Source organism: Quercus lobata, chromosome 2 (assembly GCF_001633185.2).
Source record: "Quercus lobata isolate SW786 chromosome 2, ValleyOak3.0 Primary Assembly, whole genome shotgun sequence".
In the NCBI taxonomy this organism is placed as follows: Eukaryota; Viridiplantae; Streptophyta; class Magnoliopsida; order Fagales; family Fagaceae; genus Quercus; species Quercus lobata.
Window position 1 is genome coordinate 37984721 of NC_044905.1, and position 26166 is coordinate 38010886.

At 37.8% G+C, this 26166-nt stretch overlaps 1 protein-coding gene and 1 long non-coding RNA gene across 2 annotated transcripts; one reads left to right on the forward strand and one right to left on the reverse strand.

Moving 5' to 3' along the window:
* Nucleotides 1-275: 275 nt before the first annotated feature.
* LOC115964031 lies at nucleotides 276-4744 on the reverse strand. The gene is made up of 5 exons (XM_031083319.1): nucleotides 3484-4744; nucleotides 3176-3368; nucleotides 2820-3067; nucleotides 416-613; nucleotides 276-298 (listed from the first exon to the last, which is right to left on the reverse strand). Exons 1-5 carry the CDS (start codon nucleotides 4742-4744, stop codon nucleotides 276-278), a joined length of 1923 nt encoding a protein of 640 aa, XP_030939179.1.
* Nucleotides 4745-25258: 20514 nt separating this feature from the next.
* On the forward strand, nucleotides 25259-26124 carry LOC115975520. The gene is made up of 2 exons (XR_004088125.1): nucleotides 25259-25526; nucleotides 26068-26124. It is a non-coding gene; the product is annotated as an uncharacterized LOC115975520 (long non-coding RNA).
* Nucleotides 26125-26166: the final 42 nt, after the last annotated feature.

Consider the following 26166-nt stretch of genomic DNA (forward strand, 5'->3'; position numbering starts at 1 on the left):
GGAGCCCGTTTCGATTTGCCCAGTGGAACGGAATATTTCGATATCGGCCGATTTCGGCATACCGTTTCAGGGTGTTTCGGGGTTTCTAAAATATAATTTATATATATTGTTGTAGAACATAAAATTGTCAATTCTAATAAATAAATAATTAAATATCAAATAATACAAATCATTTAGTCTTAACTCTTAAGTCTTAAACATCAACATAACATCAATTTAACATACACTTAGTCTTAAGTCTTAAGTCTTAAACATCAATTCAACATAACATCAATTCAACATACACTTAGTCTTAAGTCTTAAACATTAATATAACATCACACAATAAAAACATTTAACATTAATTTAACATAATATTCCTAGTCCTCCTCATCATCATCCATGAAAAAATGATCAAATTCATCATCAAAAGAACTCCCATAAGAACTACTAGCACCCATTGGAAGATTTGTCAAGACATGTTCATTGTTGTTGTCATCATCATTATCGTCATCAACATCAATAGTTTCAAGTTCAGCATCCTCTTCCACATTCACTAGGGTTGCTGGCTCATTAAGACAATCCCAATTTATGTCATCTGGATTAAGAAGTGCAGGTTCTTCAGCCACCCAATCTCCCATCAAGTCAATGTTATCCAAGCTTATAGAAAAACAAGTGAAATTTACATATTTAAGTCCCAAAACTACCTACACAATCCATCTATATCACTGAAGATTTAAATATTTGTATCTTAATATTTTATTATTTTATCTCTCTCCCTCTTCCTCTCTTCTTCATTTCACTGTTTTATTGTGTCTCTCAGATAAAACCAACCACCACCACCACAAGTCACAACTCATTACAAATTTCATCATCTCATCACAAAACCCAATCAATTAGAAAACTCAAATCAAACCCAACAAAGATCCAAAGTCAAACCCATCACCACCCCACCTACCACTGCAACCCAATGAAGCAGCAAAGAACAACCCACAAACCCAACCGAGATCCAAAACAAAACCACCACCGTAAGAAGAAGAAGCAACAGAGAGCTGAGAGGCAAGAAATAATTTTCATTTTTTTTTGAGAGAGAGAGAGATTTTTGATGTCGTAGGTTAATTTAATAAAAAAATGATTATTTAAAGAAAATGGAGTATATAATAGATAAACTGATGTGTGTGTTTTTGTGAAGTGACTTAGTAAAATAGAAAAAGTAAGTTCTTATACTAAAGTAGACGAAAATTTTTAGATGGACTGATGTGAATGCCCTTACATGAATTCATTCAACTAAACTTGATTGACTCTCAATGTTAACGATCTTGGCATAAACTTATAGAATTTTGGGTATTGTTCGGAGATGCTACCACGATTCAACGTTAATTAGATATTAAGTGCATTTTTTATACCGTTCTTCAAAGACACACTTTGCCATTCCTTTTGCTATAAGTTAACTGCAAGTGCGGTTATAATTAGTGAACTATTACTTTACCATAGATCCATTATCTTTTTTCTACCATTTATAGTCAAATAAAAATATTTTACATGTAAAATATTTTATCTCTTTAAATATTTTATGTGGAAACAAATGGAGCGTTAGTTTCAAGATAAACCTCATGTGCAATTTACTAATTTTTTTTAGTAATTTTAATTTATAATGACTCTGAGAGGATAACTTGAAATGTATATAAACATTTTGGACTTTGACCCAACCTAAGGGAGTCTTACAAATTTTTAAACTTTACTTGCTCGAATAGGATAAGAGCAAAAAATTATGAACTATCTTATTCAGTTATTTGTTTACATAAACATTTTAATATTACAAAAAAATTGAAAAGTATAGATTTGGTAAGATTGGTAACCAAATAGAGACGGATCCAAGATTTCAAGTTAGAGGGGCTCGGACTATAAGAAAAAAAGAAAAGAAATTACTACAAATATACATTTATATAGTATTAACAAATTATAAATACACAAAATCATTATTTCTTAACACACTAAGATACAATTATCTACTAACAAAGACAAAAAAAACACAAAATAATATTATTTTTTAATACTAGGCTGGCTTGATTTTTTATTTTTTATTTTTAGTTAGAGCATTTACAGTAGTGATGGTAAAAAGAGCCCACTTAAGCTTAGCATACCATGGTAAGATGAAAAAAGAAAAAAAAGAGACCAAGCTTAGATTTAAGGTTAACTAAATAGAGTCTCAAGCTCAAAGAGCTTTGCACAGCATCAATTGGTAATTTGGAATCTTCTTTTAAAATCAAAGGGTTAGTTTTTAAGGGCGCAAATTAATGTGCATTTGATGCATTATTAAATAACATTTTAAAATATTTTTTAAAAACAAAAAATCATATTGTTCACAAATATCTATAAATATATATATCAAAGTTATTAATATCGTTTTGGAGCCCGTTTCGATTTGCCCAGTGGAACGGAATATTTCGATATCGGCCGATTTCGGCATACCGTTTCAGGGTGTTTCGGGGTTTCTAAAATATAATTTATATATATTGTTGTAGAACATAAAATTGTCAATTCTAATAAATAAATAATTAAATATCAAATAATACAAATCATTTAGTCTTAACTCTTAAGTCTTAAACATCAACATAACATCAATTTAACATACACTTAGTCTTAAGTCTTAAGTCTTAAACATCAATTCAACATAACATCAATTCAACATACACTTAGTCTTAAGTCTTAAACATTAATATAACATCACACAATAAAAACATTTAACATTAATTTAACATAATATTCCTAGTCCTCCTCATCATCATCCATGAAAAAATGATCAAATTCATCATCAAAAGAACTCCCATAAGAACTACTAGCACCCATTGGAAGATTTGTCAAGACATGTTCATTGTTGTTGTCATCATCATTATCGTCATCAACATCAATAGTTTCAAGTTCAGCATCCTCTTCCACATTCACTAGGGTTGCTGGCTCATTAAGACAATCCCAATTTATGTCATCTGGATTAAGAAGTGCAGGTTCTTCAGCCACCCAATCTCCCATCAAGTCAATGTTATCCAAGCTTATAGGATCCATTACATACTTATTCCTTTGAATGTTCCTACCAATGAAAATATTAAACATTAGTAACATTTTATAAATTATAATTATTTGAAAGTACATTTCATTTACATATGAGTAACGATTATAAATTTACCTTTCTCAAAGCCTCAAATTATAATGGACAAAGACCAAATCATTTACTCGTTTATGTTCCAATCTATTTCTCTTCTTTGAGTGAACATATTCAAATGTGCTCCAATTTCTCTCACAACCAGTTGCACTACAACATTGACTTAGCACACGAATGGCAAATGATTGTAAGTCTGGAGCTCCAAGTCCAAATTGCTCCCACCATGAAACTACAATAACAAATAAAAATGTAAAATAAGCATTACTCATGTAATGTTACAATAACAACTATAAAGGATAAATAGACATATTGATAGGAAATACTATTAAATTATTAATGTTTACCTGGATTTAGTCTCTCTCGTTGGCGGATTGCTAGTGATGTGCCAAAGTCACCAATTGATTTTTTGTACTCATCAAGTTGTGAACTTATTTTTTCTTGAATGTCAGGATCGGGAACCAACCTTATTAGAGTGCTTAGCAACCCTCTTTGAACTTCATTTTGCCTTTTAAATGAAGGCCTAAAGTATATTGCAGGGTTAAGAAAGCAACCTGCTGCATGCAGAGGACTATGAAGTTGTTTGTCCCATCTAGTATCAATGACTCTAACATAATGTCCATACAAAGAAACTTTGGTCTTCAACCTTCTTTTTATTTCCTCTTTTGCTTTGTCCATTGCTTCATACAAGTACCCCATAGCAGGTTTCTCATCCCCATCAACAAGACGAAGTACTCTAACTAAAGGCTCACTAACTTTCACTATGTGCTTGCATTGAGACCAAAACGCATAATCTTCCAAAACAATTTTACTTATCTCCTTCCCAATGGCAGTCTTAGCATGGGGGCATGAAAGCCATTTATCACAAGTGAATATTTGTCTAAACTCTTTTTTGAACCTTAGTATGCTTTGTAGACTTAAGAAGTTAGTGGCAAACCTTGTAATTGCAGGACGACATAACTCTCTTCCATTTGTAAAATTTTGCCTCATCAAGTCTAAAACAACTCCATGGTTGTAAATGAACTTTATTATCTTTTTTGCCTTCTTAATTGCTTCATCAATAAGAGGGAACCACCTAGGATTAGCAATATTCTCCAACATCAAGTCTATGCAATGAGCTGCACAAGGAGAACAAAATAAAGTACCATACTTCTGCTGTAATTTTTTTCCAGCTTTTTTATAGGTAGAAGCATTATCTGTAATCAATTGCACAATATATTCCACACCAATTTCTTGAACAACAGAATCAAATATATTAAACAAAGTTTCAGCATCCTTTATAAGGCCTGAAGTGTCAATTGATTTCAAGAACATGGCTCCCCTTGGACAATACACCAAAAAATTCATTATTGGTTGTTGCTTTTGATTTGTCCACCCATCAGACATCAATGAACAGCCATATACTTTCCAATTATTTTTTATATCTAACAAAAAATCATTAACTTCATGGATAGCATTTTTCAAAAGGGGTCCCCTCAACTCATAAAAAGAAGGCCCCTTAAATCCCGGCCCAATAGCAGCAATGGATACAATCATAGGTTGATAATAAGGTGACTGAGATGCATAAAAGGGTACATTAGAATGATACCACCATCTTGCCACATTCATTTTTGCATTATCAATCATTGCTTTTGTAGCCAAAGCACTTCTTATAGAGGGTTGAGTACTGGGGGTTGTTCTAGTAGCAAAATAACTCTTAATTTTCTTCATTCCTCTTATTTGACCCATATCATTGTCAACATCCTTTCTCCTAGATTTCTTTTACCTAATGTTTGAGGGGGACTCTTTTCAACAACCCTAACCTCATCATCCTCCTCCTCCTCCTCCTCATCAACATCATATGGGTTCCCAATTTCTAATTGAATCCTCTTTTTAGTTTGTTTAGATTTTTTCAAGTCTTCAATCATTTGTTTCATTTGAAACCTAATATCAGATGAAGTCTTTTTACATGGTTCAACTTGACCCCTAATCCCAGCAAGATGATACTTAAGTCTAGTAATACCACCCCCTTTAATCAACTTATTACAATGCAAACATATAGTGTTATTTTTTGCATTAGGCACTACACGAGCATGAGCCCATGCGGGATCATCTGATCTTGTAGGGGCAGAGGCCACAGAAGCAGAGGAAGCACCTGCACGGGCATGAGCCCATGCGGGATCCCCTAAACTATGATGAGCCATAATTTACTGTTCAATGAAATGAAATGAAATTAAATCAAATGCATGAACAACCATATATAGTTAATGAACAACCATATATAGTTAATGAACAAACAAATCAAGTTAAGAAAAAAACTAAACATGGTTTGGCTGAAGCTTGAATCTGAGAGAGTGAGAGTAAAATTTATGCAGTTTACCCAATTTGTTCAATCATATAACTTAACAAACAAATCACATATCTAATATCTTAGTAAGTTCTTAAATCTTAACCACAAAACAAATCATAAGAAAAAAAAAATAATGATTTGGCTGAATTGAAGCTTGAATCCGAGAGAGTGAGAGTAAAATTTATGCAGTTTACCCAATTTGTTCAATCACATATCTTAACAAACAAATCACATATCTAATATCTTAGTAAGTTCTTAAATCTTAACCACAAAATAAATCATAAGAAAAAAAAATAATGATTTGGCTAAACTGAAGCTTGAATCTGAGAGAGTGAGAGTAGAGAAAGAATACCTGATTTGGCTGTTCAATCTGAGAGAGTGAGACTGTGAGAGAGTCAGAGACAGATGAGAATGAGAGAGTCGAGTGATTGAGAGAGCATAGCACTGAGCAACGGCAGTGAGCACGAGCATGACGGCAGTAGGCACGAGAACAACGGCAGTGAGTGAGGGATTTGAGAGTGAAAGTGAAAGTGAAAGAATGAAAGAAAAAGGGTCTGAGTTAGGTCTTTTAGTCAAGTCCAAAACGGTGTCGTTTGGACGTTACTGTTTTTTTTTTAAAACTTAGAAACCCGTACCAGCCGAAATTTGTGTACCGGCTAAAATTGGCCGGAATTCACCGGAACGGACCGAAACCTCCCGAAATCTGACCCGAGGTGGAATGAGGGGGTTTCCGGTACCGGTTTGCATACCGGCACGAAAAATTTCGGTCGTTCCGGCCGGAACGGAACGGTATTAATAACAATGATATATATTATACAAGATAGAAATTCCACTCTAACTTAATCTAAGTGTATATGTGTATGAAACTCCCTCTTGAAAATTTGAACCCTGGCTTTGAATTTGGTAAGGATGGGGTGTAAAACCTATGTTTTACACTATTCAATAAGAGATTGCCACATTAGCATTTTACTTAAAATTCAATATCACCCAATAACATTTCAATAAACTCCCAATTTAGTTGAATTTATAGATGGGTATTATAATTGATTGAGTATGGTTGTACTTATTTTTAAATATATGATAAGATGATGTGACATATTAGGATTGAAAAGGTAAAACATGAGTTTTACATCATATTCTTACGGAATTTAATAAAAAAAATAACACATGATGGGAATGACGATGATACATCCCTAGACGAAGGCAGCTACAGTGACGGAGGAAGCGTCCTCGACAAAAGCCATCAGGAAAGACGAGGAAAGCCATCATCACTGACGAAGACAAGAAGTCATTCAATGCAGCTAATCAATGACCAGAGCGGTTACGAAATCAACTCAGCAGGCCGTTGGGAACCTCTTAAAGAACTCATTATTGGACCAGGGGCGTTACTTGAGAAAGCATTAACCATTCCAACGGCTAGTCCACAAGGCCTCAGGTATAAAACTCTCATAGAACCAACAGAAGGGGGAGGTACAAAAAAATACTCAAAAAACTACACTTTATTTTCTTACTGTATTTGATTACTATCCTAACTTTGGCATCGGAGACTGTGTGGCAGGCACCACACCGGTGGCCCTCATCAAGCAAGCCTTCACATTCTGCAGGGGACTCCATCTGCTCACTTCTACTGACGGATTTGCGCTCCATCAGTTTGGCGCCGTCTGTGGGGAACATATTTTCAGATTCATATCTGAGAGCGTAGTTCCCATCAATCTTCTACATTCAGATGGAATCCAACCTAGACTCAGCAGCCCTGGCTCAGCAAGTCCAGGCCCTTGCAGCCACCATTGAAGAACTCACCAAACAGAACCAGGAAATGAAGCTGCGGCTCCAGCAGGTTCAACAAGCTCAACAGGAAGAGAACCGGTCCAAGGGTAACACAGAGGGAGAGGGGGATAGCCAGCAGAGGGAAACCCCCCGGAGACCAACCATTCCGGACGAGCAGAACTCAGATCTTCTTCGAGAAATGAGGAAAGAGATGGACGAACTAAGGAGCGCTATCAAAGAAAAAACGGATCGGAGCGTAGACAAAATGATAAGGGCTACAGATTCGCCCTTCACTGCAGCAGTACTTGATTGCCCCGTGCCGTCAAAGTTTCGCCTACCTCAATTAGAGCCGTTCGACGGACTCAAGGACCCTCAGGATCATCTCAATACCTTTAAGACGACTCTGGGTCTCCAACAACCACCTGACGAAATATTGTGTCGTTCCTTCCCTACGACTCTCAAAGGAGCTGCAAGAGAGTGGTTTACTAAGTTGCCAAACTCGTCCATAGATAACTTCGATCAGCTGAGTAGTGCTTTTTTACGCCACTTCATAGGGGGACAACGCCCAAGGAGGCCAGTAGACTACTTACTCACCATAAGACAGGGAGAAAAGGAGACTCTGAGGTCATATGTTAAGCGATTCACCCGGGAAACTCTGGAAGTGGACGAAGCTGATGACAAGGTGCAGCTGACGACCTTCAAGGCGGGGTTGAGATCCAGAGATCTTGTGGCCTCTCTTGCAAAAAACCCCCCGAAGACAATGGCTGAAATGCTCCTGAAGGCACAAAAGTACATGAACGCGGAAGACGCTCTAGCTGCCATAAAAGATACTGACAGACTAGGGGACAAATCCAAAGGAGAAGACGGCCGCAGAGGGCAAAAGAGAGACAGACCAGAACGTCGGAACAACGACGGGAATAGAAGAAGAGACGACAAAAACCCTCGTCAGGTAAAATTTACCCCTTTGGTTATGCCTGTTGACAAGATTTTCACGCAGATAAAGGACGAGCATTATCTCAAATGGCCCAGGCCATTGCACTCGTCCCCCAACACACGTGACAAGAACAAATATTGCCGGTTCCATAGAGACCACGGCCACAACACGGAAGACTGCAGAGACCTGAAGGAACAAATAGAGGAATTAATACGGAAAGGAAAGTTACAGAAATATGTGAAGAAAGGAGAACATAGCAAGTTCAGAGACGACAACAGGACCCAACACGAACCCTTCACTCGGGATGACGACCATCCGTCCCAGCCACCACGCAAGGTGATCGGGGAGATAAGCACGATCGCGGGCGGACCATCCTCAGGAGGATCATTTAGATCACTCAGAAAAGCATGCCACAGACAAGTGAACAGTGTCCACGCCATGCCTCCGCCCAAGCACCGACGAACATACCAAGACATATCCTTTAATGAAGGGGACGCCAGGGGAGTAAAGCAGCCTCACAACGATCCCCTGGTCATAGTATTGAATATTGAAGGGTTCAATACCAGAAGAATCCTTATTGATAACGGGAGCTCCGCGGATATCATCTACCTCCCAGCCTTCCAGCAGTTGAGGTTAGATCCACAAAGGCTCCGTCCCTTTGACTCTCCGCTCGTCAGCTTCAGTGGAGACAGGGTCTACCCCAGGGGAATAGTGACTCTAACAGTGACGGCAGGGACCTACCCGTTGCAGTTGACCAAACAAGTAGACTTCCTGGTGGTAGACTGCCCCTCGTCGTACAATGTCATCATTGGGAGGCCCACCCTAAACAAGTGGAAAGCGGCGACGTCAACCTACTGTTTGAAGGTGAAATTCCCAACGGACAGCGGCGTGGGTGAAGTGAAGGGCGACCAAGTCTTGGCAAGGGAATGCTATCAGGCTGTACTGGCACAAAAGGAGAACCACACGTGGACGATTGAAGAAAAAGAAGAGAACAGGATGGAGGCCCTGGAAACAGTAGAGTTGGTAGAAGGAAATGCGGATAAGACGACCAAGATAGGGACGACGCTAAGCCCCGAGATGAGAACGAAGCTCATCAAATTCCTTAAGGGGCATCTAGATGTCTTTGCATGGAGTCACGAGGACATGCCGGGCATATCTCCAGAAGTCATCCAGCATAGGCTGAATGTGGACCCCAGCAGGAAGCCCGTTCAGCAACGACGAAGAACCTTCGCTCCAGAACGAGATCAGGCAGTAGCAGAGGAAGTAACCAAACTCTTGACGGCCGGATTCATCCGGGAGGTATATTATCCAGAATGGCTCGCTAACGTCGTCCTGGTAAAGAAAGCGAACGGAAAGTGGAGGATGTGTGTAGACTTCACTGACCTGAACAAAGCATGCCCAAAGGACAGCTTCCCTCTACCAAGGATAGACCAGCTCGTAGACTCCACCGCCGGACACAAGCTACTGACATTCATGGACGCCTTCTCAGGGTACAATCAGATAAAAATGGCTGAAGAAGACCAGGAGAAGACTGCCTTCGTCACAAGTCAAGGACTCTACTGCTACAAGGTGATGCCTTTTGAGTTGAAAAATGCTGGAGCTACGTACCAAAGATTGGTAAACAAAATGTTCAGCCAACAGATTGGCAGGAACATGGAAGTATACGTAGACGATATGCTCGTCAAGAGCAAGGAGGAGCTCGCTCACCTGGACGACCTGGAGGAGACTTTTGCAACCCTGAGAAAACACCAGATGAAGCTGAATCCAAGCAAATGTGTTTTTGGAGTAGCCTCGGGAAAATTCCTGGGATTCATGGTTTCCCAGAGAGGAATTCAAGCAAATCCAGAGAAAGTACAAGCTATCATCGACATGGCTTCACCCAAGACCGTCAAAGACGTACAAAAACTTACAGGAAGGATAGCAGCCCTGAACAGGTTCGTCTCTAGAGCCACAGACAAATGCCTACCCTTCTTCAAAACCCTCAAGCAGGCTTTTGCCTGGACCGACGAATGCGAAGCTGCGTTCCAAGAACTGAAGCGATACCTGAGCAGTCCACCTCTCTTGAGCCCGTCCAAAGGAGGGGAGAACTTATACTTATACCTGGCAGTGTCAGCCTCGGCGGTAAGCGCAGCCTTGATTAGAGAAGAAGGCAAGAAGCAACTCCCGGTGTACTACGTCAGCCAAGCCTTTCAAGGAGCTGAGTTCAGGTACCCAAGGATCGAAAAGATCGTGTTTGCTCTTATAGTAGCCTCGCGCAAGCTCAGACCGTATTTCCAGTCAAACCCTATCCTCGTGATGACGGATCAACCGATTAAGAAATCAATGAACAAGCCGGAAGCAGCAGGAAGAATGGTCCAATGGGCGGTCGAACTCAGCCAATTTGATATCGGGTACCATCCAAGAGCAGCTATCAAGGCGCAAGCTCTGGCTGACTTCATCGCGGAATTCACTCTGCCAGACGAAGATAGAATTACAGACGAAGTTGATAAATGGACGATACAAACGGATGGTTCGTCAGCCCAAAAGAAAGGGGGAGTAGGGGTTGTCATAACCACCCCAGACGGAGAAGTGATGAAGTATGGGGTTCAACTGAAGTTCCCAGCCACCAATAACGAAGCCGAGTATGAAGGAATATTGACGGGCTTGAGGCTTGGGAAAGCTCTTGGTGCCAAAAAATTGCTGATCCAGAGTGATTCAAGGCTGGTAATCGGACAGGTCAGTGGAGAATACGAGGCAAAGGAAGAAAGGATGCAGAAATACCTTAAATTGACTAGGCAACTAACTCAAGAGTTCGACACAGTGGAGTTCGTCCATATACCAAGAAGCCAGAATGTTGGAGCCGACGAAGTATCAAAACTAGCGTCATCAGAAGAAGGGGAGACGAGCACAGGCATGACAATAGAGATCCAGAAACACCCGAGTATTGAAGAGATGGCAGTGTTCTCCGTCCAGAGCACAGACACCTGGATGACGCCCATAATATCCTTCCTCCAGGACGGGCACCTGCCTCAGAATACTGACGAAGCCAGAAAGGTGAAGAAGCGAGCAGCCAGGTTTACGATCCTGAATGACGTCTTGTACAAAAGAGGCTTCTCAATGCCTTATCTAAAGTGCGTCGACGAGGACGAGGCCAAATACATCCTGGAAGAGGTACATGGAGGAATCTGTGGCGACCATGCCGGTTCCAGATCCCTAGTCAACAAGGTGATAAGAGCGGGGTATTTTTGGCCAACCATGCAGGGAGATGCTGCTGATATCGTCAGAAGGTGCGACAGATGCCAGCGGTACGGGAATGTGCAACGGCTTCCAGCAGAGAAAATGACAACCATAGCCTCCCCATGGCCGTTCGCACAATGGGGAATTGACATCGTCGGTCCTCTGCCCCAAGGTAAAGGTCAGGTAAAATTCCTTCTAGTTGCTATTGATTATTTCACGAAATGGGTTGAAGCAGAAGCCCTAGCAACCATCACTGAGGCTCGGATCCGGAGCTTCGTGTGGAAAAACATAATCTGCAGGTTCGGGATTCCCTTGACGATCATATCTGATAATGGAAGGCAGTTCGACAGCCAAGGCTTCAAAGACTTCTGTTCGGACCTCGGGATCAAGAATCAGTTCTCATCCCCAGGACATCCTCAGGCAAACGGACAGACAGAAGTAACGAACCGGACATTGCTCAAGATAATCAAAACCAAGCTGGACGAAGCAAAGGGTGCCTGGCCAGAAGAGCTACCTAGTGTCCTGTGGGCATACAGGACTACAGCCAGAACCCCAACAGGAGAGACACCCTTCAGACTTACCTATGGCACAGAGGCAGTAATCCCAGTGGAAGTTGGAGTAACAAGCACCAGACGAGGAACTTTCAGAGACGGACTCAATGACGAGGGACTACGGCTCAACCTGGATTGCCTAGATGAAATAAGAGATAGTGCGTCCGATAGAATGACGAAATACCAAAAAAAGATGGCCGAGTACTACAACAAAAGGGTCAAACTCAGGCGTCTGGACATAGGGGACCTCGTCCTTCGCAAAGTCACTATAGCAACTAAAGACCCCACTCAAGGGAAGCTGGGCCCCACATGGGAGGGGCCCTATCGCGTAATCCACTACTCAAGGCAAGGGAGTTACCACCTGGAAACTATGGACGGACAAAAGCTCCCTCGTCCCTGGAACATCGAACACTTAAAGAAATACCATGAGTAAATGTAATACACGGGTGCATTCGTTATTGAAGTTAATAAAAGTATTATTCTTCTGATGTTTTTGCGCAGGTAGCCTTGGTCAACCATAGGGCCAATAAAAAATTGAAGTAACAAGATTCCGCACTGACGGATGTAAGTTACTAACGACCATAATATGATGGTCAAGAATCTAAGTAACAAGATTCCGCACTGACGGATGTAAGTTACTAACGACCATAAGATGGTCAAGAAACTAAGTAACAAGATTCCGCCTTGACGGATGTAAGTTACTAACGATCATAATATGATGGTCAAGAATCTAAGTAACAAGATTCCGCGTTGACGGATGTAAGTTACTGACGACCATAAGATGGTCAAGAAACTAAGTAACAAGATTCCGCCTTGACGGATGTAAGTTACTGATAAAAAAAAAAAAAAGGGGGAATCCGCCTGGACGGACCCAATTTGCCACACAGCACGCCCTTACAGTCTCAAGCGGCAGGGGTCAATTGACGGAGAAAAGAGTGCAATACGTCAAAACAAAACAGGATACAACAATGCACAAAATTATAGACGAATGTAATTCAGCCAAAGCATCTAGAAGAAAAGTAAGTGAATTTCATTCCAGCCCATAACCACTGGGCCACTACCATTGTTTCCAAAATAAGATTAACTGTTCCGAAATTAGATTTACAAAAAGAAAAGGCCCAAAACAAGACGGGCACCCACCATAAAAAAAAAAATAATAATAAACAAAAAATTCTTTCTAAGTATCCGAATCAAGCATCGGCTGTGCCTTCACTGGCCGGTACGTCAGTGACGGGTTCAGGCACGTCATCACCCGGAGCAGAAGATGAACCCGCCTCGTCCAGGGCCATTTCCTTGTCAACTTCTTCCAGGTCCAAACTCTCCAAGTTGACTCCAGAAGGATGCTTGATCATGTACCTCCGAAGAAGCTCGAAACCTTTGAAATACCAGCTGAAGAGCACAGTGTTATACTCGTCAGTGGTCTGGAAAGCCTCCACGGACCGAGCAGCAATGGTCACGAGTTTCTCCTTGGCTGCAAGAAGTTGCTCATCCTTCTCGTGAGTCAACCCGCGCTCGACTCTGAGGTCGTCTTCCAGCACTTTGACCCTCTCTTTCAAAGTTGTGGCTTCGTCCATGGAGGTGATCAGGTTCGTCCTCAAGTCAGAGTTCTCCTTCTCCAAGGCCTCCATCCGGGTCGTCAGAGACGCCACCTTAGCTCCTTGAGTGAGGTACTCGGCGGTAATATGGAGGCTCTCTCCCAACACCTGTAGGGAATTATGAAGCCGTCTGTAAATAAAAAAAAAAAAAAAAAAAAAAAAAAAAAAAAAAAAGTTTTTGAAGAGGGAAGAACCTCATACCTGGACGAGCTTATGGACATGACGAGAAGCCACATCATTTAAGGACAAACTAGAGAGAGCCTTCAAATCTGCTGAAGTGATGACCTCGTGAGCTCTTTCTACAGCCAATGACTCGTCATCCCATATCGTGGATGAACGAGTGTCAGTTTTCTCCTTCCCTTTACCAGCCACACGCGGCCTCTTGGAGCCAGAAGTTGGAATCTCCTCTATTGAAGCGGTCGGGGAGGCAGTCCTCGTCGTTTCGGAAGCTACAGAAGGGACGATGTTAAGAGGAATGGCTGCGGGTCCCTTCCCAGTAACTCGCACAGTTTTCTTCCCCAGATTGGACAGAGGTTCATCCTTCTTTGATCGCATCTTCGCATACATGTCCTTGTTAAATTTTGTCGTCATCTCTGCAAGAAGAAAATGCCTGTCAAAAACTGCTTAAGTGTACAGGGGAGAACCAACGTTGACGAAGTTAAAACTTACTCCTTTTTCCTTCAATGCCGAGCTGACGAAGAACGAAAGGAGACGGGTCAGGACCAAGATTGTAAAAAGCAAGAGACCGAGGGTCAACCAGCTCGTCCCAGCTCTCAATCGTTTCAGCGTACCCGATCGCAGTCTCTATGCGTTCCTTATACCGGCTCTTCAGTCCCGGTCGTCTCTTAACTATACCAAACAAAGAGACAAAGAAATTAGCGAGACCAGAACCTCAAGATTGGCAAAATTGAAACGACGAAGAGAAATACTGACGCACCTAGGGTCGGGGTTCCCCACCGACGGAGCAACCTCGGGATATCACCCCAATCACTGCTGGATTGAGTCTCGAAGTCATCCCCGGACACAAAGAAAAAGCGCGACTTCCAATACCTGAATGACGAGGGCAATCCCCTGACGATCCTAGTCTTTCTTTCCCAGGGGATTAGTTCATAATACCCCCACTCCTTAGACTCTTTCAAACGATACAGGTAGGTGAGCTCGCCTATCCTGATCATATCCCCGTTGGAGGCCAACCATATTTGCATACAGTTGATGACGATCCTCCACGAGTTAGGCATGAGCTGCCCGGGAGCTATACCAAAGTGATCTAAAAGTTCCATCAGGAACGGGTGGACGGGGAGCCTGACCCCGCAAGTAAAGGTTGACTCATAGAAGCATACCTCGCCTGGAAAAAAGTGGCAGGCCCTATCTTCTTCCCTAGGCAGACGAACGCGAACCTTAGACGGAAACTGAAACCTATCCTTAAATCTATTTACGGTCTCGGCATCCAGACCACAGACCTCATTAAGAGCATGAAAAGCCCTAACCTCTCGAGGGCCAGAGACGGCCGTATCTCCTTCAGCCGGGCCGCCACTGGATGATAGCCCAGTCTCGAGATCACTAGACCTAACCCCAGACATTAAATCTCTCCCTCCTAAACCCTCGAACCAATTGAGCGATTGACGGAGCAAGGGCAACAGTTCGCCCAAAACCACGCTCAAACTATTGCCCTCGTACACGAAATTCTCTAAAAATGGGTAATTACCCAAAGACCCCCCTAGACGCGCAAAGAGGAAGGAGATCGACGGACAGGCTATCCTAACCTCTAAGCTATCAACCATGGAAAACGCAGAAATTGAAGGGCAGAAAAATAAAGTACGAAACTAAAACCCCAAAAGGAAAAGCAAAGGCCAACAACAGAAGAGAAGGAAAAAGGAAACAGCGAATCAAAAACCACACTACGGTAAAAGAAGAAAAAGAAGAAAGAAAAAGGGAAAGAGAAACGTACCTCCAATGGCGGAACTGCAGAAGCGCAATGCAAGATAATTTGGAGGAGAAAGGAAGTCCCAAAGAAATACTCAGAGAATCACTAAAAAATGGGTCTGTTTTTGCTATCTGAGAAGTAGAAAAATGAAAGAGCAGAAGTTTTAAACATGGGCCAAAAACGATTGAAAAACCAGCGGGAAACCCAAGGATCAAGCCATTAATTCTACAGATCATAACATGCCACGTGGCCACGATTGCCTGTGGCGCCGCCATTAAGCATTAAAAGCGGAACAGAACCCCAAGAGTCACAAGAGAAGCTTTTCATCTTCTGTGATCGTCATGACACGTCACCGACGATCTCAGAACCTGGGGGGCAATTGATGGGAATGACGATGATACATCCCTAGACGAAGGCAGCTACAGTGACGGAGGAAGCGTCCTCGACAAAAGCCATCGGGAAAGACGAGGAAAGCCATCATCACTGACGAAGACAAGAAGTCATTCAATGCAGCTAATCAATGACCAGAGCGGTTACGAAATCAACTCAGCAGGCCGTTGGGAACCTCTTAAAGAACTCATTATTGGACCAGGGGCGTTACTTGAGAAAGCATTAACCATTCCAACGGCTAGTCCACAAGGCCTCAGGTATAAAACTCTCATAGAACCAACAGAAGGGGGAGGTACAAAAAAATACTCAAAAAACTACACTTTATTTTCTTACTGTATTTGATTACTATCCTAACTTTGGCATCGGAGACTGTGTGGCAGGCACCACACCGGTGGCCCTCATCAAGCAAGCCTTCACATTCTGCAGGGGACTCCATCTGCTCACTTCTACTGACGGATTTGCGCTCCATCAACACACATAGTCATAATAAATTTATTCCTACAAATCAATGAATTGTAGACACATATAATCATAATTAAACATTTAATTAATTATGAGAAACCTGATTTTGAAAGGAAAAAATAATGAGTAATGCTACCAGCATAAACTATTTTACAACATTTTTATAAATTATTGATGTGGCAAACTTCTTACTAGTTTTTAGCTAAACCTATCACTAACATCAATTTTTTATTTACCAATAACCGATCACTATATTGGTAGTTTGTAAAAAGAAATTTGTAAGAAATTTTATATCGGTACTCAAAAAAAAAAAAAAAATTGTTTGAAATAACCATGAGGGTATAATGGTATTTTTGAAAGAAAAAGTAGTTCTCAGTTCCCACCGGTCAACGAAGAACAGACAAGGAAATTCAAAAGCAGGCAATCACCTCATAAAAAAATTCAAGCAGCAAATGAGGAGAAGAATGCAAGCAACGTAGTGAGAGACATGATATGTGATGATGATGATGATGATGGGGTCATTACATATAACTCATGATGGCTCGCTCATGCATGCATCACAGTCTAGTTGAGTTCACACCGCGTTAATGTAATTTAATGAAATAAAATTGAATGATGAGGTTTTTTTTTTTTTTTTTTTTTTTAGAGTAGGGTAGGGCCCACATGGGAGGGAAGTCACGAGGCAAGTGGAAGAAAAACAAAGATCAGGGGGAGAGAGAGAGAGAGAGAGAGAGATATTCCTAGCACAGCATTGAGCCACGTAGTGTTAGGCCGAATCAGACTTTGATTTTATAATAATCAAATAATAAAATAAAAAATAGAAATGTATATATCTAGAGCTACGCTCTCATTGGTCCTAACAATTGGTACAAATCCCCATTGCAATGCTGCTGCGCTGTAAATATCTTCTTCTCTCTTTTTTACAAAAAAAGAAAAAAAAGAAAAGAAAAGAAGATGCTAAAATAGTAATGGTAATGGTGCATGCGTCCGCAGCCAGATATTTGTGGCCTGACCCTTTCAAGCTGCCCTTGTGTTCTCAGCCACTAATCTGCCCACGTGTCCACACCATAATAGAACGATGCTCTTTGGGCACTACCTGCCCGGCACCTTTTTTTCACCTGCGTTGGATTTGGGCCCACCTTTAAAGAATCGGTTTTTGCACCACTCGCCAACTCGGGGAACTCAGCCGAGCTAGTCTCTCATGTTTATTTATTTTGGTTAGAAAAATTAGTTACAAATTCAACTTTCTAATTAGATTCAAACACATAACCTCGGTTGCATTTAAAAATAATGATAATTTGATGCAATAAATCTTAGAGAGGTAGTATGTATATAATATTTTTACAATAAATAATAGATGATTAGTTGTTATTGGTTTTAATTTGAATCTATCGTCGTAACAACTTGTCATATAGGATTTGTTATAGGTTTATAACAATGCTTATATAATATATATTGTAATTTGAAGTTATAGCCAAGTTTATTCAAAGAAAAATGTTTTCAGTATATTACATAAATGACAAGATTTGGTTATAAATTTGATTGTATCTAATGGTTACAACTCTACTTAATATCTTTTTTATAAGATGTAAATTTTGACAAACCAATCATTGGATTATATATATATTTTTTATATCCTCCATGCTTTCAAAATTTTCTAGAACATTCAAAAATCAATAACTGTGTTATCAATTTCAAGTTTTTGTAGTTTAAAATTATTCATAAAAAATAAATTTATGGTTGATTAGTAAATAACATCTGATTGGAAAGAAATTTAAAATGCATGTTAAGAACATAAAGAACATACAATTTAACAATTAAAATTTTAAAATATATAACTATATTAATTTTTTTAGTAAGAATGGTAACTATAAGCTACTACTAAAAAAAAAAAAAGGTTTATAGTCAAATTTTATCAATAATCAAAATAAAAATAGTTTTAATTGTGTCTGTCTCTGAATCAGGATTAAAGAAGCAATGTTTTCAATTAAGGATGACTCACACAAAGTCCACCCATAAAGAAATCATAATGTTCAAGTTGCTAGCGTAATGGAATGTCGCTTTCAAGCATTATAAATTATAAAAGACAGGCAACTAGCCTAGCTAAAGTCCTTCTATGTCTTTTTAATCTATCATGGACACACAGAAAGCTAAGCTGCATGATCGAATAAGTCAAAGTTTTTGTACTAGTTTATTAATTAGTTTCAATCGATAACATTCATCCTTTATATTACGTGGATCGCATAAATTTTTCTTTAATCAAATAAAAACCACACTGAAATCCTTTCTCTCGCATTGGTTGCCTGCTTGTATTAAAAGGAAGAAAAGAAAAAAATTTTACCAAAAAAGCTTTGTACTACTAGATCACATAAATTGTTTGAGATATTTTGATATTCATGAATATAAAGAAAATTAAGCAACTTGTTATACGAGTAATCTTTGTAGGAGCTCTGATAAACACCAACGAGTATCTTTGAATCAAGAGCTTTCCGTGGTCTGTTTAGATTGAAGGGAGAAGGAAGAAGTGTAGAGAAGAGGGGAGTAGAGTAGAGTTGATTAAAAATAAACTAATTTTAAATTAATTCTTATCTACTCTACCCTGCCGTGACTCCCTCTCTCTCGATTCAAACGGACTATATTAAGTAATAAGGTATATGAAATTATCATGTGATGGATTGGAGGCACCAATTCATCAGCTTACTCAATCTTCTCATCTCAATGTCCACTTTCAATAAAGTTAATCATATAAAACTTTTGAAGAAGTTTATAAAAGTGTATTGTTGAGACTTTATAAAATTAGTCAGAATATCTGTTGACGAGATTTCAAGATTGCTAAAACCTCTTTCACAAAGTAAACGTTAAGAGTATTTCTTAAATTTGTTTAAATCATGAGTAGTTTATGTAATATATAGTAACTACTAGTTTCGATTTATATGATAAAGCTCAATACAAATACAAATTCAAAAGACAAAAGAAAAAGAAATTGTTTTTCTCTATTCAATTCATGTGTTCAATCTCCATAGCTTTGCTTTCCAGCTTCCCCACTTCGAAGTGGTTGACATATAAGTGTCATATCGCTGCCGAAAGTAGTCAACAAACACCACTATCTGTGGCGGCCTAATAAATAAATTATGATGGTCAACTTATTTTACTAATTTTAGCAACAGCAAATCGTTTTAAAACTTCAAGTCAATCAATGAAAACATTTTTTTGTGCTCTCTCTCAAAACACTTTCTTTCTTCCAAGGAAAGCACTAAAATTTTTTGTGCATAACAGCTCGATTAGTCAACACTAGACCAATTATTTTATAATAAAAAAAAAGGTCAACTCAGCAAGACCAGATCGAGTTAAATATTACAAAATCAAAGTCAATTGGATATCTCCATTTTAATTCAACAAAATAAAACAAAACCTGGACATCAATATTTTGAGTAAGACGGAGAGCATATGTTATTTTAGGTGTCAACGTAGGGATTTGGGGAACCAACAACATACTCGTGCATATTGGGGTCAATGGCAACTAGTGCATGTGCGAGAAAGATTGGAGGATGACCCCTCTCCCTCACGGTGTGTTGGTGCGCTGCTTTCATTACTTGTGCATGTAGAACTTCAGGGGTTTGTGAAGAGTCTATGGAGCACCAAGCCACAAACTAATGATTGAAATTTCTTAAAGGTGTGATTAGTCAAGTAAAGTCAAAATTTTGTCAAATCATCTTGTACGAAAGCCTAAATTTTCAAACCCGTCTCACAAATTTGACCAAGTTTGATCATGGTTAACCTGAATTCAATCAAGATTTGACTGAAAATATGACCATTGCAATAGAGATACTTTCTAACTCCCATTGTAGATAATTGTATTTCCTTTAAAATGATTGTTCACAATCCCAAATTGGATACAAAACAAGAAAGATATTGCGGAGATAATGAAAAAGTGCAAAACACTTGGCCAATTTTTTTTTAAAAAAAGAGTGTTTGTAAACTTCATTAGAATTTAATCTTAATTAAATTATAATCAAACAACCACCAATTGAACCAAATAAGGAGTCGCCGGAAATACCTTATGATAAATTTCAGTTTGGTATACTTGGATTGCAAAATTCCACTTAAATCAAACTCAATTTACAAAAATATCAAGGCGAGAACTCTTGAATTAAAACTTAGTTTGACATCACTTTCCAAAGTGTCTAGCTTACCAAATATGAAATTGGAACAAAAAATTGGATAACTTTAGAAAATAGACATCATGACCTTTCTAGTGACATCTCGTTTGAGCCAAACGAAGGTCAAAAAGGCTAGAAAGCAACATTGTAGAATTAGTATAAATCATGCGTAATTCACAAAAACCAATTTTGATACTCCATTTGCAGCCAAATTCTTAATTGCTCACGAAAATCAAATTTGAAAAGGTAGTGGACCTTCGAAAAATATGCTGCATTGGCTTAATTTACATCGGCAGCATGAACACAAAAATCAGAGTTTGTTTAAGACTCCAACCGAGTATCCAAAGTTACAGCCACAAAATAGAAGAAACTGGGAAAAAAAAAAGGGTAAAGGAAGGTGTTGTAAATTTCAGACTCGAGGAGAAACTACCTCGCATGGATTTACTCTGCGCGAGATGCCTCTTGCTTGGAGTATAGGAATTTGATTTCATTTCACAAATAACATGTTTCAATTTCTATGTGTATATTTGGTGAATTATGAATGTATCTGGATATCCATGTTTGTTTGGCTAAATTTTGATTGAATTAAAAATGGGTATTAGCATGCATAGTGAGATATGACACCATCATTCACATGTATATGCATATGGACTGTTAGCATCTTTATTTGCTTTGGAATTGATTAACAGCATGCTTGAATTCATGGATTATGAATGAGCTTCGTGTCTCTCCTTTGATGTATTGATGATTTGAACATGTTTGTTTGGCTACACATAATTATACAGGCATGCTGAATTGCTATTGTAATTTGTATGTCCAAGTATGATATTATGTTGGTTTTTATGAATCTTGTTATTGTTTATATGTCTCCGTTACTTTACATGTAAGGGTTTACATCAAGGGAGTCAATCTCGTATCGGAGGTTATACCTGTTTGGTTAGCGGAATGATATATTTCGATACCGGTCAATACCGGTGTATCGTTTTGGGTTTATTGCTATTTTTTATATTTATAAATATATATATATATATATATATATATATAATAAAAATAAAAGTTTACCGTAAAACATGACCTCAATTTAGAACAAATTATTCATGATTTTAGTATTTAGCATCAACTAAAAGAAAAAAAAAAAAAAACACAATATAAAAAACAAAAAGCTTAATTATTCACATACTAAGAAGACAAATAATGCAAATAAGTTACCATTCTGCCCTTATAAAAATTTGAAAATTACAAAACTAAAAAAAAAAAAAAGGATTTTTTTTCCTATATCGACCGGTTCGCCTGAAATCGGCCAATATTTAAATCGGTATAAAATAATTGTGTTTTGGTACCCGTGTATGTACTAGAACATTAAATATCGACCTTACCGACCGGTGCGGTATGGTATCGACCACCTTAGTTTACATGTTAACTTCCTAGCTAACATTGTGAACTTCATTGCACCAAATCAAATTGGCTTGATTCAACCATCTCTTAAAGTGCTTTAAAACCCTTTTCAAAATTGTTTTCCAAAATCATCTTCCAAAGCCTTTCTACAATTTAATTTCAAACTATATTCCTTGTTATTTTCTTAAAAAATGGTTTTCCAATCCATGTCACGAGGAATTTTTCATAAAAATATTTTCCATAAAACCATGGGATTTTTGCATCTCCAAATGCTTTTCCACAAAAACTCATGAAATACCCTTTGGAAATATTTTTCTAAGGAATTCGAAACTCAAAAACCTGGATTTATATTTAAATTGGTTTTCTCCATAAAACTCATAAGATACCCTTTGTGTGATCCCCAAGCCAATAGGCCATCATTAGGATTTGATTATGTTATGGGGAATGATGTGGTCCGTCTATGTATGAGGTTTGAACCCTTTTTTTGATGAACAATGAGGTTTGAAGTTTGAACCCTGAAACCTCATCTCATCAATCATCATATTTTACTATATATGTATATTATTATTTATGTCTTATAGTGACTAAGATTTTTAAACCTTCATGCATGATGCCAAGACCTCCTTCAAATGGCTTGACAATGAATTTAAAGATGAACTTGACTTCTTGAAATGCTGGACCTTCTAATTCACGGATCTTCCCCTTGATGGATGGAAGGAATTGTGTGTGTTGGTGAACGCATGGTGTTGAACTTTGATACATACATTTATCATCAATTTAGTCCAAGGTATTTAGTTTCAACTAAACTGCTTCAGAATGGTGAAACTCTCCCATGTGTGCCACTAAGCGAATCAATCAACGCGTACTCTTGCTTAGTATGCTAAAGGCATTCATAGTTTTGTAACTTGGTTAGAGAAAAATCTAATATTATTGAGTCAGCTCTAATTCAAAACGAATTGTATTCGTCTTATACTAAATAAAAGTTACAAACTTCTCATAAAAAGAAAAGAAAATAAACTAATTTTTAGCTTTTTGTCATACATTTAACATAAAAGTGATCAAAAATTGTATATTTTGATGAACATTATGTAAATAAGTTACTGAAAATAAAGAAAATCCAAATGCACTACTATTAATGATGCCATGTTGTCTAAAATATTACAAGGTCACAAGAAATGTGGGAGTGGAGACACAACTAGTAAGAGATAAAGTGGTATTAGGACAATATCACTTTTACATAAGTTCATTGTTTATATCATTTTATCATAAACCAATTATAATATATCTTTTATTTTTATATTTAAAGTATATTATTATTTATAACTAAGGAAGAAAGAGAGGGGAAGGGCCAGAACCAATGGGGAAGAGAAAGAGATGTTTAAATGGCTATCCAATTACAATATATCATAACAATGGTTATGGAAACAGTTATATGGAAAAAAATTATTGAAATTAGATATCATACTTTATTGGATGGAATGTGATTTTAAATTATATGGTATGATGTATATATATATTTTTAAAATTTGTAATGTTTATTCAGAAAAAAGAAGAGTAAAATAAATGAAAATTTCATTGTGAAAAGAAGGAGATGATGGAATCTTTGATTTGAGTATTTCAGGGTCAGATGAAAAGAAGTATGCCCAACCCACTGTCTTCTGACTCTTCTCTTACTCTCTTGTATTCTACTATTCTTCATTTGGATTGGGATCCAAATGCAATTGCACCGTTCAATTCACCTAAGTCCCTCACATTTTTTTTTTATAACTTTTTTATCGTTACTTTTTTTACTTTTCCTCACACTCTGCGAAAATCTCGTGACAGCCAAATGGTGGCAAAAGTAATCCAAGAAAAGATTAATCCGATGCGCACTTCCAGACTTCCCATGGCCATGGGTTATCTTCTTCTATATGTGGATTAAGACTTTAATTTAAAATAATCACGATTCAGAGTAATGGTTTTTGATTGGCAATCTGACGGTACAAATAAACAAGGAAGACATACACATAAGTAATAGATAATAAAGCCAAACTGCAGCAAAAATATCTAGCACTGTCCTCAGAGACCACTCCAACAACCAAAATATTTTATTCGCCACGTCTCCTACCAAACAATAATTCCAACTTTGGAATTTGCTACTTTGAACACGACCCAATACCATGTATTATGTTCAATTATTCATCATGTTGGGGCCATTTCCATCATTTCAAATTTCCCTCTTTTAACTCTGTTGTTGTCAAAATTAAACAAAAAAACAAATTTAAGAGTTTAGTTTTTTATATTTTATTTTTGTCATTTTCATCATGTAGGTTCCAAAAATTATTGAACTCTATAAGTAACATAAATACGTATTTCTACCTCTTATATAACTGTAAGTCCTAAGTACGCATTTATGGTATTCTGAAAGTATTCAATAATTACCCTGTAGATTCACACTCGTTGTCACTGCTAGTTTTTTATCAAAAAATTTATTTTTTGGAAAAAAGGTGAAAATACAAATTATACTCTTAAGTTTGGTTAATTGTCATTTTGGTCCAATAAACTTCATTTATTTTATTTCAGTCCAATAATTTACATTTGTTGTCATTGTTTTTTTATTTTATTTTATACAAAATATAAATTTTATTCAAATCTAATCTAAATGTATACGTGTGTAAAATCCCCTTTTGGAAATGAGAAATTATTAGGTCTACTGAGAGGATTGCTAAAGTGGTCCTTCCAACCAATGAAATGATGCCACCTATGCACATGTGTGAGTGAGCTTCCTAATTGGCATAAGAATAAAAAATAAAAAATCATCAAGTAATGTCATGTTTTCATAAATAACTGCATTTTATTGGTTGACAGGTCAGAAAGAACTACTTCTGCAATCCTCCCAAAGAACCTAATAATTTTTCATTGTAAACACCTTTAACCCTCACACCCTACAAATATTTATATTTATTGTCATAGATAGTCTTTCCTCCAATAAGTTCACATTTATTAGAATGATACATTAAGTTCTCAAATTGAATAAAATTTTTGACTATTTTAAATTTAGTTATTTTTATTTTATTGAACAATGCAACTAAATGTTTGAATCCAATTATAGAACCAACTAGTCTAATTAATACCCTGTCAGCAAAAAGAGTTTAATAGTTGTAATAAATAAAATGCATGATGTTGGGGGCATTTGCGTCATTTCACATACCATCTTATATATCATTGAATCAGTCCCTCGTGCTTGACGACGAGGTACAAGTTGAAGAAGTTTGGTTTCACTTATGTATGTGAATTGTGAATGTGAATGTAATGTAATGTATGCATGTATGGGGGATGGGGATGGGAATTTAAAAGAGTAATATTAATAGGTGATGACGTGACAGGCAACCTCTAAGGCTCGCGGAAAATATCATTGCCACGTACGCACTCCCCAAATCTTAAGCATAACAATAACAAGCCGCTCACTCTTCTCCTAAAGATCTTCAATTCTCTGTCTCTCTCTCTTACAACCCAGTACTTCCACATCTCTCTCTCTCTATCATATTTCTCAGACCAAAAGCAAAGTAGAGAAAAAAAAAAAGGGAAAGAATTTTATTTTTCTCATTTTACATCACAGTATTTCAGAGTTAAAAATATCTCAAGATTTTTTTCCTTCAGATATCAGCTTCCAGAGAGGCACCTGTAGGTACTTGTAATTATTTTCTCTTTTTTGTTTTTTTTTTTTTTTTTTTTTCCTATGCTTGTTAGAAAAAAAAAATTATGTTTCTTACTTAAATACTTTTGAGTGTTCTTTTTCTGATTATTCATGCTGTAATTTTGCCTTAAAAAATAACATTTTTCTTTAATTTGAGCATATTTGCCAAATTTATCAACTACACAAAGCTTAGTTGAACTGGTGGGTACTGGTTGCTTAGCGTTTAGATTTTTTATTTTATATATATATATATATATATATATATTTTTTTTTTTTGTGTGGTTAATTTGTTTCAAAATTTTTGTTTGTAGTTTCAGAATATAAGTTTTGTTTAAATTTAGGCTGATAAAGTTGATTTTTTTTTTTCTTTTTTAATTACGTAATTCTGATTATTGTTTACTCTGTTAGCCATTGAACTTAGATTTCAATCACAATTAAGCTAACAATTAACAAGATTTTCAAGTCTGAAGCTTTTTCTTTTTGTTTTTGGTTAAAAAGTTAAATAGTAAAGTTGGCGATTTGTTTTGCACAGGGTTTTGAATTTGGTTGTCGGTTTTGGGAGTTGTGGAGCTCAATCCGTGGTTTCTGATCGATCTTATGACCACATCGGGCCGGCCTCTGGGCCCTGCTG

What these genes read in the sequence shown, in the direction of transcription:
- LOC115964031 (XM_031083319.1), bottom strand. Translation starts at nt 4,744, where the DNA reads ATGAATGTGGCAAGATGGTGGTATCATTCTAATGTACCCTTTTATGCA. An exon ending in ACGAGAGAGACTAAATCCAG is followed by an intron (nt 3,369 to 3,483) that starts GTAAACATTAAT and finishes TTGTTATTGTAG; the next exon opens with TTTCATGGTGGGAGCAATTT. An exon ending in TGCTAGTAGTTCTTATGGGA is followed by an intron (nt 299 to 415) that starts GTTCTTTTGATG and finishes TTAATGTTTAAG; the next exon opens with ACTTAAGACTAAGTGTATGT.